This window comes from Neovison vison, chromosome 2 (genome assembly GCF_020171115.1).
Source record: "Neovison vison isolate M4711 chromosome 2, ASM_NN_V1, whole genome shotgun sequence".
Lineage (NCBI taxonomy): Eukaryota > Metazoa > Chordata > Mammalia > Carnivora > Mustelidae > Neogale > Neogale vison.
In genome coordinates, this window is record NC_058092.1 from 161,605,003 (window position 1) to 161,620,106 (window position 15,104).

General features: G+C 39.4%; 1 protein-coding gene across 6 annotated transcripts in view; it reads left to right on the forward strand.

Moving 5' to 3' along the window:
- RYR2 (ryanodine receptor 2) overlaps window positions 1-15,104 on the forward strand; it is a 535,490-nt gene that overhangs the window by 194,608 nt on the left and 325,778 nt on the right. For all 6 annotated transcript variants that reach the window (XM_044239419.1, XM_044239420.1, XM_044239421.1 and 3 more), the window contains one exon: window positions 5,083-5,178. In XM_044239419.1, the coding sequence (XP_044095354.1) occupies window positions 5,083-5,178 (96 nt within the window). The remainder of the gene's footprint in view (window positions 1-5,082; window positions 5,179-15,104) is intronic.

Genomic DNA, 15,104 nt, shown 5'->3' on the forward strand with positions numbered 1-15,104 from the left:
AGATCACAAGCAGGCAGAGAGAGAGGAAAGGAAGCAGGCTCTGTGCTGAGCATTGAGCCCAATGTGGGACTTGATCCCAGGACCCTGAGATCATGACCTGAGCCAAAGGCAGAGGCTTAACCCACTGAGCCACCCAGGCAGCCCCAAATTTTTGCACCTTCGTCTTGAAGCATCATGAGATTAAATTAAATTAAAGTTGCCATTGTGGTTCGGCATTCTTGAGACATCCAGCAGCAGCTGTCCATACCAATGATGTAGTTTCACCTTTTCTTCTTGAAAAGAAGGTAACTTTGTATTGTATTATTTGATTTTAAAATTAATTCTTCATTATAAAAATTCAATAGTTACAAGAAGGTGAAAACCATGTTAAAAATGTAACCACCCTTAGTAATGTATGACCTTTTAAAAATATTTCTTTGAATCCAGGTAACCTACACATATGAAACACTTCACACACCCATGTGCACACACCTACAGAAGCATTGTGGTTCACACCTGTGCAAACCCTGCACCACTATGGTATCAGTTAGGGCCTCCTCTCTTGAAGGCTAAGTTAGCTCAGTCCAAATGCCAATGCCAGGGATTGAGACAGGCTCATGGCCTCTTTGATGTCTGTACATTCTGGGGGATTATTTGGAGACAGTGTTTCCCATTTCATGCTTTTTCAGTATCCTCTGTCTGTCTAAGGTTACATAATATCTTGGCCACAGAAGTTCACTTCCTTACAGGTGAATACAACTTGCCGTTCTTATTCAGCATTTGTGTGTGTGTGTGTGTGTGTGTGTTTATAATGGAAGTTATTGTGACTTCAGGGGTCTTTGTGAAGGAGCACACCACAGAGCACGATCCTCCCTCCACCGGCTTTATTCATCTTTCTTCCTATTTTAAAATAAAACCATGTCCTGTATTGAACTGGGAAGGCAATCCCACCCTTACCAATGTTCTTTAGGGTCTGTGCTTCTGTCCCAGGGACTTATCAGGATATAGTTCACAGAGGCTGTTCTCATTCTCCAAGGAGTATTCTAGAAAAACATGGTTTCTCCATGGTATGCATATACTTACATTGTGTGTATGTGTGGGTGTGTGTGTATTTACTTCACAAAAATGGGATTGTATGATCAACATTCCTTTATAGCATTTGTTTGAATGGTCTTCTGTACTGCAGGCATATCTTCTTGGCAGTAAATGATGGTTTTAGTGAATGTACACTAGCCTACTGAAGGGATGTGCCATTGACTTAGCTCATAGTCAGGCTGTGTCCAGGATTTTGCTATTATCAACTGTATTGTGATGAATTTCCCTATAATTCTCTGTGTAGGTTTCAATTACTTTAGAAACTCACTTGACTGATGTCTTAACTAACTTGCTGAATTGTAATGTTTTACACACTCCATTTATCTGTAAAGGAGGGTATGTACCTGCACACACATACATATACACACACATGGATAAGGTTCAGAAGGCATTCTTTATGGAGCTTAATTTTTCTCTTATTAGAAGTATATATTTTGTCACAGTCTATTGAGATGACCACATTTTGTCTGTGACTTATTAACAGATTTCATACTACCTTTCTGTCTCATTGGAGGAATGGACCCCTATTTGAGTTAATGTTGCTAATGTATCGTTGAATATAATTTCTAAATACCATCCTTGTATAAGATTTTTGGATTGATATTTATAAGTAAGACTTCCCTCTAGTTTTCTCATATACATACTTTGTTAGGTATTGATGTCAGTGTTATACTATCTTATGTAAAATAATTAGGGAGATTTCCTTAGTTTCTTTACTTTGAAATAGTTTAGAAATACCTTCTTGAGTATAGAAAAAAAGTTTTTGGTCTTTACTCGATATTAATCATGGTTGATTTTACTTTTTAGATTTTTCCCTTTAAATTTTTTTCCTTTGGGTTAGTTTTAGTGAAAAAAAAAGTGTGTGTGTGTATGCATAAATGGAAACCATTCTTTTTCCTGTATGTTTAAAAATTCTAGTGCTGAGACCTCAAAATGTCTGTATTTATAATTCCTGTTTATTCTTAATTTTGTCTTTTTCCTTCATGATTAGAGAGTTGTTATTTAACATGTTTAAAAAAATTCTTGACTTTATTGATCTATCCTACCATTTAAATTTATTACATAGATCATTTTCTTATCTCTGTTTTCCTTTTTTGTTATTTCTTTCTTTCTCCTATTTTACTTATATGTGTTTGATGTTATTTCTTAAATCTTGAAAGGATGTTAGGATAACACTTTTCACCTGGTGAAAGAAAGTGTTTAATTTTCCTCTGAGTACAGTTTTGACTATCTACCACTGATTGTATTGGGTAACATTTCTATATTTGCTATTTACTAGTCAGTCTACAATTGTGGTATTGATTCCCTACTGAATCAAAAATTATTAGTGAGTGAGTTTAAATTATTAAGTGCTTGGGCTTTTAGTTTCTACTTTTCTTACTAATTTCTAGTTTCATTACATTGTTGTCAGTGGGCTAGGCCAACATGGGGCCTACCATTTCTGTTTGCAGTAAATTTAATGAGGTCTTCTTTTTTGTGGCCTATTATGTGACTTTCTTAAATGTTTCATGGTTTATTGAAAGGGTCCATTCTTACATTGTTTGTTCCTTATCTCTAACATCTGACCTCTAGAAAACATTTAGTCCCTTTCATTTTAAAAACCAGAGGAAAAATTAGAAGAGTGAGTTAAGGGAACCTGGGTGGCTCAGTGGGTTAAACATTGGCTCAGATCATGATCCAGGGTCCTGGGATCAAGCTCCACATCTGGCTCCCTGCTCTGCCAGGAGTCTGCTTGTCCCTCTCCCTACCACCCTGCTCATAATTTTGCTCACTCTCTCTCTTTCAAATAAACAAAATCTTAAAAAATAAGAGTGAGTTAAACTTTAAGCAAATGAAACTCTAAAGATTCAAAGGTTTTATACTCTTCCTCAATGACTGCTGTTGTAAGTCAAGAACAGATATCCTTATGGATTAAAATTAGAAATCCCATGGAGCACATAGGACTCCTTTTCATTCCACTGTACTTCATCCTTGACCCTTGTCACTTTGTGTGTGTGTGTGTGTGTGTGTGTGTATTAGCTGGTTGCTGATTCTTGCTGGGGCTCTGGTCCCAGGGAGTCTAAGTAATCAAGTGCATCGTTGTTTAATCATCAGGCAGACTAAATAAAGTCTAAGATTAATTGCACTCTGCTACTATAGGGACTCCTCCGTCTTATTCTTACCAAGGGGATAAATAGGTAGTGCCCTCGAACTTCAGTTCCTTCAAACTGCTTCCTAGCACTACCAGATTTTAAATAGTGATTGTTTTCTTATGGCAACATCTTTTTCCCATTAAATATCCTACTGTGTCAGCATCGCACCAACCCTTTGTAAATAGTCGTACTGTTTTGGAACAATCTCATGGGCATTAAGAGTAGAATTTTCATAAAATATTGACAAGATTTACTTTGAAAGAGTCACGTGATTGTGAGACGTTAGAACTTTTAAGTGGATTCTGTAAATTGGGTTGAAGGAGATCATAAAGGTTGTGTAGGAATTTCATATAAGATGGTTTCTTTCATCAAAGACCAATCAAAAACACTAGGTGAAACAAAGTTAGACAGGTGACTTGACTATAGGAGTTCTGAGTCCTTCAAGTGCATTGTGAACTCTAAAGAGAAGTAGAGATATAGGAGGAAAGTGAAACATTTGCAAACTTATTAGCCATCTGCCTTCCCACCCTTTTTTCCAGGTAACAATTAATTATATCTCTCTGTGTGCCTGTTACAGTTACTAACTATATCTCCTAGTATTTTGTGCTATATTTTCAGGAAAACTGATGTGCTCTTAAATTTTCATTATAGACATGAGAAAGTTGAGCTCTAGGGAAATTAAATCACTTAGTCTCATGGCTAATTAAAAGCAATGAGTATCAGAACCCAAGTGAGGAGACTCCCAGGACACTGGTTTTTCCATTATCCTTCATCATTTCCTCCCAATATGAAATACTACTTTCTCAAAATATATCCCTTCTAATGAGCAATATGGTTTTCTGGCCCCTATTAACAAATATCAATTCTTTAAGAAGAAAAATATGAGCACTATCTCACTCCAGTCAGAATGGTTAAGATTAAAAACTCAGAAAATGACAGATGTTTGCGGAGAAGGGGAACCCTCCTACACTGTTGGTGGGAGTGCAAGCTGGTGCAGCCACTCTGGAAAACAGTATGGAGGTTCTGTAAAAAGTTGAAAATAGAACTACCCTATGACCCAGCAATTGCACTTCTGGGTATTTACCCTAAAGATACAAACATAGTCATCTGAAGGGGCATGTGCACCCGAATGTTGATAGCAGCAATGTCCACAGTAGCCAAAATATAAAAAGAGTCCAGATGTGCATTGAGAGGTGAATGGATTAAGATGATATGACACACACACACACACACACACACTCACACACACACACAGGGAGAGGAATACTACTCAGCCATCAAAAAGAAGGAAACCTTGCCATTTGCAGTGATGAAGATGGAACTAAAGGGTATTCTGCTAAGTGAAATAAGTCAGTCAGAGAAAGACAAATATCAGGTGATTTCATTCATATGTGGAACTTAGGAAACATAGCAGAGGATCATAGGGGAGGAGAGGAAGAAATAAAATAAGATAAAACCATAGAGGAAGACAAACCGGAAGAGACTCTTAATCATGGGAAACAAACTGAGGGTTGCTGGAGGGGAGGTGGCTGGGGGATGGGGTGACTGGGTGACAGACATTAAGGAGGGCACATGATATAATGAGCACTGGGTGTTATATAAAACCCCTAAATCAATGAGCTCTACCTTTGAAACTAATACTACCTTATATGTTAATAGACTTTAAATATTATAATTTTAAGTATTTTAAAAATATTTTAAACATTATATATCTCAATTTTATATATGAAGATGTGTCTTTGTATTTGTATAGATCTGAGAGGTAAAGTCAGAGTATTTTGTTCTTGGTCCAGCATTTTAGGGCTTATTACCAGCTTACCTTGCATTTTAAACTGGAGAATCATATAACTGTGATGTCTGCTTTTTTCTTCTGCAGCGGCTCTAATTAGAGGAAATCGTAAAAACTGTGCTCAATTTTCTGGCTCCCTTGACTGGTTGATCAGCCGATTGGAAAGACTAGAAGCTTCTTCTGGTATGTTTTCTGGTTATTTCCTTGTCCTTATACATTAACTCCTGTTTTCTTCTACTTTACATTCCTTAAGGTATAAAACAAATTTTGAGCATCAGTGAGATTTAAATGTTTTCCTTTGAATAAGTTGAGATTTTTACTTATTGTTAAACTCATTGGTATTTTAGTATTTCTGAAAAGCAATTTTACAGTTCATTTACATTAAAAAAAATGAAGTCCCTTAGTATACCGTGGAGCCAGAATCCCCATTGTTTTTCAGATCAGTTATTCCAAATGTATTATGTAAACAAAAAAAATGGTTTGGCATGTGAACTTTTAACTTGTGTTCAGAAGATTATTTGGACAATAATAGCCAAAAATTGGGTTTGTTTCCAAATCGTACAGCACGCTATTTTATTTTATTTTATTTTATTTTTTTTTAAAGATTTTATTTATTTATTTATTTGTCAGAGAGAGAGAGCGAGCACAGGCAGACAGAGAGGCAGGCAGAGGCAGAGGGAGAAGCAGGCTCCCTGCCGAGCAAGGAGCCCGATGTGGGACTCGATCCCAGGATGCTGGGATCATGACCTGAGACGAAGGCAGCTGCTCAACCAACTGAGCCACCCAGGCGTCCCCAGCACGCTATTTTAAAGTGATTGAATACATGTTAATATTATGAGTCTGTATGATAGTCAAATAGTTACAGGCAATGAACCTGATCTCTCTCACTGTCTAATATGTGTGTTATTCTTATTTTGGTGTTGTGAAAACTTAAAACTGATAACCTGAGCTTGTCTAGCAGCATAGATTGTATCAGCGACCCCCCAAACGAAAGTGGATTGCTCCTCCCTCCTTTTGCACAGTATCTCATTAGTTGCCATTCTGTGCCACTAATGCCCCTTTATGTTACTTATTTTTCCTCTCAGTCTCCTAACTAGCAATGAACTCCTTGAAGCCAGGGGCATGATCTCTTTCATCTCTGGGTCTACCGTATCGTCTGGCATCTAGTAGGATGAATAAATGAATGGATGAATGAATGGCTGAATTCCCTTAAGAAAAAGCCAGTCGATACAGATAAAATTTCATGACTTTTGCATGAGAAAGACTCACTCAAAGTTAGGTTTGTTGGAATTGAATGAACAGAAGAACAGACGGTTGTGGTCGAAGAGGGAAATTTTAAGTCACAGAGTAAAATTTTAGTGTTTGAGATTTAGGAGGAGGAGGTGGAGAAATGTGAGTCACACACTGAGTTTTAAGACATTGCTGGACTGTTGGGTGGCAGAAGTAAAGAAGGAGATTGTTGAGCTAAAAAAGACACAAGGATCGTAAGATGAGGGTTTTCAGGGTATTGCACCACAAATGGGGGGGGGGCTGTGGACCATCACAGAACTTGCTGAAAAAGGAGAAAACTGAGTAAATGCTGGGAGGAGGTGGTCAAGTTAGTGGTAGCAAAATGATGGCAAGATTGCAAGAATGGGTACACTCTTGGGTCAGAGTGTCCAGAATTGTTGGCAATCTCCAGTAGATACAAAAAATTGTGCTGATCCCCTTTTCTGGCCACAGGGAATCTTGAGAGAGATGGGCAGAGCTACCTTCAGGACAGTGTTAATGTCAGATGAATCAGCTGCTTCTCTGAAGACAGACAGACACACACACACACACACACACACACACGCACACACACAATACTCAGAGCAGAGAGGAAAGAGAGAGAAGGAAAGAACTGAGTGGAGCATCCTTTAAACTCAGGCAATAAGAGTCCCATCTCTATAGTCTTCAGTTTGGTTGGTTGTAGGCACAGTTCCACTGGATACAAATTGCCATTTGCTATGATCTTTGTCCAGTGCAGCTGTTGGTCACAGGTACTTCTGTGTCAAGTAGATGTCCTGTGCACTCAGAAAGCACAGGGAACATCAGGAGTAGGAAGGGCCTTTGGAGAACCCTGAACCTGGCATCTCACTTTAGAGGAAAGGAAATCAAGGCCTAGGACATTTGAATGACTGATTGGAGATGCTGGAATTAATTGTTATAGGAGACATGAAACCCCAACTCTGAACACAGAGGATGAGAATTTGAGCAGGGTCCTGGCAGTATCTGGTACCCAGCCAGCTCCTCTTTATCGCCTTCTCTGATTGTGGGGCTCAGAAAGAGGAGTGAGCAGATTTATTTTCTTATGCATGTTCTTCTGCTTCATTGAAGGCTGACTGGTATCACTAGTGAATAAAGGTTTAGTAGAGTACCTGATCAGTCTATGAGAAGAGCCACTGTGAATATCTTGGGAGGAAAAATTAGACCTATTCCCAGGTTTCCTGTGTGACTGTGTCTCTAGGCCAAATTTAATGGAAAAGAGAAGATTTGTATGAGCAAGTCCAGTTAATCAAACTGATGGATTTCTGAAGGCTGAGTTTTCTTTAAGATGTTCGCCACACTTGAAATGCTGTTTGGGCCTTTAAGAAACAGCTGACTGAGCACAGTCTGCTGCTGCATCTCTTCTCTGAGTCTAACTTTTGTACAGTCTTTTCTGCAGGTAGTTTTGCAGTGGTGCAAGTGGCTTACTTGGGAATTCCTGCCAGTTCTTCTCCGCTCCTAGTTACGTGCCGTGAAGGATGTTCCCTCTGGGTTCAAGCAGAAGGAAGCTTTCAGGGGGCATGAACTACCTGAGCATGTGCTCACATTTTTAATGCTCACAATTTTAAGCTTCCAAAGATGTTACGACTGCTTCTTAGAGAGCATAAGCTCATCATTTTTAAAGGGAAAAATTCATTAGGTGTGAATACTCTGCCCCAGAATGTTGTTTGCCAGATCTTCTTCCTTGATATGTACTTAGGTATGAACATTTTGCATTAGAAAAAGCAGGAGCCCATGGGATATTGTATGCAACCTGCTGTTGGCAATGCAGAAATCCTAGCTAATCTTTTGGAGTGATATCGGCAGTTTAGGCAACACATAATGATGACATAGAAAGGACAGTTTTCTAGGAAGTAACTTTGAAAAAGGGAAACTTCAGTTGTTGGTTGATTTAAATCTTTTTTTTTTTTTAAAGATTTTACTTATTTATTTGAGAGAGAGAGCATGAGCAGGAGGAGGAGCAGAGGGAGAAGGAGAAGCAGATTCCCTGCTGAATGGGGAGCCTGATGCAAGGCTCTAGATCCCATGAGACCCTGAGATTGTGACCTGAGCAGACACTTAACCAACTGAGCCACCCAGGCACTCTGATTCATATCTTTTGGTTGTGCAGAAAGCCAGTTCTGGTTATAGCCAGGAGAGTGCATCTGACCCTTAGGAGAAACATAAAATCAGAATCATGGTGATGTGGCAGACTTTGTAAAGAGAACCTTTCGTGATCGTCGTTGGGTCTGTACCTGTTTGACCCCATGGCACTGTAACGTAATCATCCATCTGCCTCTGTTGCTTCATTCGGAGAACATTACAGTGACTGGGGTTTTTAATAATGATCTGGGTCATCACGATGACAAGTTATGTTCGAGCTGATGGATCACTTACGACAGGGAAACCTCGTGTACATTTTTCAAAGGCAGTCACTCAGTGTTTGAAATAATATATTAACGATTAAAGGTTACTAATTGAATATTTAGTGATGTCCCTTGTCAAAAATTACTCATTTTTGAATGATGCCAGAAAAGTCCCGAGTACAGCCGTACTCCTTCCTTTCCCAGGGAAGCATTAAGTAACTGGAAAGCAAAAGAGAACAGGGAATGGAGAGTCTATGTTTGGAGGGCTTTTTGGAAAAAATATTCCTTACCAGCAATGTCAAAAGTGAAAAAAAAAAAAAAAGTCCCTCCAAGTAAGATCCAAATGAAACAGAACGTTCTTTTCTGAATGAAAAAAGTGATCAGGGTTGCCTGGTTGTCTGGAGTCGCTGTGCTTTTCAGAATTCTCTTCTGAAAGCCTGTGTGTGGGATAGATGGCAAATTGTGTTTTTAGAAATGGTTCTTTGGAGATGGAAAAAAAAAAAACTTCAACTGTCTCACATTGGAGAGGAGAACTATCCTGCTTTGTGACAGAGTTGATTGGTTTTATCAGCATTTCCCACAGTAATTTATGTAACGTCCATGCCTGGCCCTGGGGCTTAAAGTTTGAAGGAGACTGGGAGTGATGGGGCAAAGGGCATCCCTGGGTTTCAGAGAACCTGGGTTTTCAGGTTTTTTTTTTTAAAGATTTTATTTATTTATTTGTCAGAGAGAGAGGGAGAGAGAGCGAGCACAGGCAGACAGAGAGGCAGGCAGAGGCAGAGGGAGAAGCAGGCTCCCTGCCGAGCAAGGAGCCCGATGTGGGACTCGATCCCAGGACGCTGGGATCATGACCTGAGCCGAAGGCAGCTGCTTAACCAACTGAGCCACCCAGGCGTCCCAGTACCTAGGCTTTTAATGTGGATTCTATTTACTGGGACCCAGTAGTCAAAAGAAGGAAGTCGATCACTACCCAAGGCAGGACACACACTCTTCAGGTGCCTTCCCTGAGGGTTGGCCTACCATTGGGTTTCCTACCATTAGGTTTCCTACCATTGGGTTTCCTACCATTGGGTTTCCTACCATTTCATCATCAAAAATAGGGTGGAGCTCTGCCAAGGCGACCTCATCAGAAAGCTCCATATTTAATAATCTCTTGGGTTTTTTTTTCCTTATCATTTTCTTATCATTTTTTAAATCATTTTTATTTTATTTTTTCAGTGTTCCAAGATTTATTGTTTACCCACCACACCCAGTGCTCCCTATAATCCGTGCCCTCCTTCATACCCACCACCAGGCTCACCCAACCCTTCACCCCCCTCCCCTCCAAAACCCTGTTTGTTTCTCAGGTTTCTACCTACTTTTAGACTGTGTTAAGGAGAAGCAGAACTTAGGATTGATTACAAGTATGGATTCTGAGTTGGACTGGCTAAGTTCTAATTCCAGGATCATCCTTGATAGCTGCCTAATCTTAACCCTTTGGTACCGCCTATTTTACATACGTTTGTAAAACAGGGATTGTAATAATTCCTGCCCCACAAGGATCCTTAGTCAATACTATGGATGTCTTTATAATGTTAAACGAATACAAGTGTCACAGTAAGTGTCTCACCTTTTTCATTTGTAATTAGGAGTTGTTTTAACTACAAGATCATTTTTATTTTCTTCAAAGAGCACTGTAGAAAAGGACTAGACAGGGGTTCTGTCTTCTACTATAAAGATAATGAAGACCACTGAGAGCTCAGATGAACAGGGTGCCTTCAGCTCCGGGTGGTGTGGGGGTGGGGGCCATTAGATACTGGCTGCCAGATCTGTGCATGAATGTGGAGGTGTAGACTTGTACTCTGGGCACAGTACAAAGATCTTTAGTCAGAAACTTAAAAACAAACAAACTTGGGGGTGCCTGGGTGGCTCAGTCTGTTAAGCATTTGACCAGCTCAGGTCGTGATTTTAGCGTCTAAGGATCGAGCCCCACATTGGGCTTCCTGATCAGTGGGGAGTCTTTCTTCTCCCTCTGACCCTCCTTTAGGTCAGTTCATGCTCTCGCTCTGTCAAATAAATAAATAAAATATTTAAAAAATATTATATAACAGGGGCACCTGGGTGCTCAGTGGGTTAAGCCGCTGCCTTCGGCTCAGGTCATGATCTCAGATTCCTGGGATCAAGTCTTGCATCAGGCTCTCTGCTCAGCAGGGAGCCTGCTTCCTCCTCTCTGCCTGCCTCTCTGCCTGCTTGTGATCTCTCTCTGTCAAATAAATAAATAAATAAAATCTTTAAAAAAATATTATATAACAAAATATATATAATAAATATATATGAATAAATATATAGTAAAATTGTGTCAATTTTTTAAAACATTTAAATTGTACTTTGCTCAGTATGTAATGTTTCATCTCAGGACCACACACCCTTCTGCACATAATACCCTATCTATCTAAAATTTGTGGGTTTCGGAACACCTGGCTGGCTCAGTAGAGCATGTGACTCTTGATCGTGGGGTTGTGGTGATTATTTTTTAAAGATCTTGATCTTTACACCACGTTGGGTGTAAAGAATACTTTAAAAAAATCTTTAAAAAGTTTTGTGTTTTGTTAAACAGTATGTTGTGTAACTTTTCTCTTTCCCTTATTCCACACTATCAGAAGTGAATTATTTTATGCACTTTCATTTTTTTTTTCTTTTGTGCTTTTGGAAATGCGGCCTCTGGGATGTCTTCATACTGCAGAACTCTCTCTGCCCGATTTTACTGAGACCCAGTCGACACACATCACTGTATATGCTTCAAGGGTACAGCATAATGGTTGGGCTTACATATATTATGAAATTATTACTCTAACAGATTTAGTTTGCATCCATCATCTCATATATATAAATTTTTTAAGAAAGTAAAAAAAAAAAACCAGGGGTACCTGGATGGCTCAGTCAGTTAAGCATCTGCGTACCGGTTTCAGCTCAGGTTGTAATCTCAGGGTTGGGGGATTGAGCTCCGTGTTGGGGCCTGCGCTCAGCATGGAGCCTGCTTCAGATTCTCCTTCTCCCCCTGCTTCACCCCCTGCTGGTGCTCTCTTTCTCTCTCAAATAAGTAAAATCTTAAAAAAAAAGAAGATAAAACAAAAAAGAACTTCCCTTGTGATGAAAACTCTAAGGACTCACCCTCTTACCAACTTTCCTGTGTATCAGCATTAGCTATACTCATCATATTGTATCTTACAGCCCTAGTACTTAGTGATTTTTTTCCTTTGTCATGACTCCCTGCCTCTGGAATACATATCTGATCTCTTTTTCTCTGAGGGTTCTGTTTTTGGGTTTTTTTTTGTTTGCTTGTTTGTTTTTAGCATTTTTGATTTATATCTTGTCTTTCTGGCTGTTTTTAGTAGTAAATAATGCTGGTATGAACCTGGAGGTGCAGCTGTCTTCTCGAGGTAGTGTTTCTGTTTTCTAAAGATTTATTTATTTGAGAGAGAGAGAGAGAGCCGGAGGGTGGGTGGAGGGCAGAGAGTAAGAGAGAATCTCAAGCAGACTCCATGCTGAGTGTGAAGCCTGATGCAGGGCTCGATCTCATGACCCTGAGATCATGACCTGAGGCGAAATCAATGTCAGACCCTTAACCAATTGAACCCCCCAGGCACCACCATGTTTTTGTTTTCTTGGGTTGTATTCTCAGAAGTGGAAGTGTTGGATCATATGGTAGATCCATTTTTAATTTGGGGGGTTCCTCTGTATTGTTTTCCATCATGGCTACACCAGTTTGCATTCTCACCAAGAGGGCAACAGGGTTCCCTTTTCTTTACATCCACAACAGCATCTGTTACCTCAATTTTTTTTTTTTTTTTTTTCTGAGCATGGCCATTCTGGTGGCTGTGCGGTGATGTCTCATTGTGGTTTGGATTTACTTCTCCCTGATGACTAGTGATGTTGACAGTCTTTTCACCTATCTTTTGGCCATCCATATATCTTCCTCAGGAAAATGTCTGCTTGGGTCTTTTGCCCATTTTAATTGGATGATTTTTTCTGATGAGTTCTTATATATTTTGGACATTAACCCTTTATCAGATAATGTGATCTGCACTCCCCCTCCCCCATCCCATTCAGTAGGTTGTCTTTTTACTTCATTGATGGTTTCTCTTGTTGTGCAGAAGCTTTTTAGTTTGGTGTGGTCCCACTTAATTTTTTTTTTTAAAGATTTTAATTATTCATGAGAAGGAGAAAAAGAGAGAGAGAGAGAGAGAGAGAGTACACGAGCAGGGGGGAAGGCAAAGGGAGTGGGAGAAGCAGACTCTCAGCTGAGCAGGGAGCCTGATGCGGGGCTCGATCGGAGGACGCGGGGATCATGACCGGAGCCAAAGGCAGATGCTTAACCCACTGAACCACCCGGGGGTGCCCCTGATGCAGTCCCACTTATTTTTTTATTTTGTTGTTTGTGCTTTAGGGTCCTAACTGAAAGATCATTGCCCATTCCCATATCAAGGAGGTTTTTCCTCTTTCTTCCAGGAATTTCATGGTTTCAGGTCTACATATTTATATCTTATAATACATTTTGAGTTCATTTAGTGAGTGGTATAGGATAGGGGTGTGGTCTCATTCTTTTACATGTGACTATCCAGTCTTGCCAGTGCCATTTATTGAAGAGACTGCCTTTTTCAAGATAACATTTTTTTTTTAAGATTTTATTTATTTGACAGACAGAGATCACAAGTAGACAGAGAGGCAGGCAGAGAAAGAGGAGGAAGCAGGCTCCCTGAGGAGCAGAGAGCCCGGTGCGGGGCTCGATCCCAGAACCCCAGGATCATGACATGAGCTGAAGGCAGAGGCTTTAACCCACTGAGCCACCCAGGTGCCCCTCAAGATAACATTTAAAATTGACTCAAAGCTCAGTCAGATGCTGTGATCATTTTACATTCTTGCCCAAAAGAATAGTTCTCAATAAATATTTGCTGCTTTGAGCTAAGTATCTTTTTGGAGAGCTGCTTAATCTGTGTTTCTCTTGCCCTGAAAGATGCATCTTAAAAGTACTCAGACGCATTGGTCTTCGAAAATTTTATTTAAAGGCCTTTTCAGCAATTAATTGCACCTGCCAACATTTTTATAAGTTCTCATATTTCACAGAGAGGCACACATTGTTGTTTTTTTGAGCACATTAATGAGCACATTGTGGGGCCAGGGAAATCTTAAGTGAATTTAGGGCACTGTGCTAAGATATCATATGTATTCACTGGATCCTACAGGACTCTGTAAGGTAGGTTCCATTATCATTTCCATTTTACAAATGAAGACTTGGAAGCTGAGAAGCCAAGAGGGGTAGCCTTTTCAAGGTCACATGGAAGTAATGGAGCTAGGACTGAATTTATATGGCCTGTAAAGTCACAAAAGCAGGAATGATATCAATTTCCACTTCTCATTTTACTTATACCCAGAACCTAACACATCGAATGGCCCATTTTATGGATTAAAAGATAATTGAGGGATGCCTGGGTGGCTCAGTTGGTTAAGCGGCTGCCTTCAGTTCAGGTCATGGTCCCAGTGTCCTGGGATCGAATCCCACATCTGGCTCCTTGTTCAGCAGGGAGCCTACTTCTCCCTCTGCCTCTGTCTGCCTGTGCTCACTCTCTCTCTCTCTCTCTCTCTCTCTGACAAATAAATATATAAAATCTTAAAAAAAAAAAAAGATAAATGAACATGTGAATGGGGGAGAAAACACTGAAGAGTAAATAGCCAGATAAGAATATCTCAAAGTGTTTATAATTTCTTGTCTGACACTTAGTCCTCTGTGGATTTTGAGATATGGCAACTTATACAAATAAATATTTGGCATAACATTTCTAACATTATTATTTAATTGTTGCATCATGAACTGCCTTTGATTGACATTTTCTTTTCTTAATTGTCTTTTACTCCTGTAATTTTTCTATCTTTTATAAAATACTACTCCCGAAATTGAAAGCAGCAAACCATCAGAAGCCTAGTTAAGCCTGAATACTGTTCAGCCTTAGAGTGTACTATTCCGTACACTCTAATTACATTATTTCATGTGTTATTTATTTTATTTATTTTGGATAATGTACCCCAGGAAATTTTTGACTCATATTCATCTCATCTTCCAATAAAATACCCTAAGTCCATCTTCTTTATTTATTTTGCTAATGCATGCATGATGCCTTACCTTTCTATATATGAATAAAAATGTAATACAGACCTTTATCTTCACTACCTTCTGATTTTATTAATGTTCCTAATTCTGTCACATTTTGTTATATTTTAATCTTACCTTTGTCACTTTTTCTCTCTCTTCTCAACTTTATGTTAGCTCAAGATTTCATGAGCTTATTTTCTTCTCATGCCTCAAAACCATTGTAAAAAAATGGAAGGATGCATGATGATATGTTTCCCCTATTTGACTCGAACCCCTACCTCTTGAGGTTGTTTCTTTAAAGCCTCTCTGTTTTAATATTGATTTCAATTTAGTCCCCTTTTCCTCTCTAT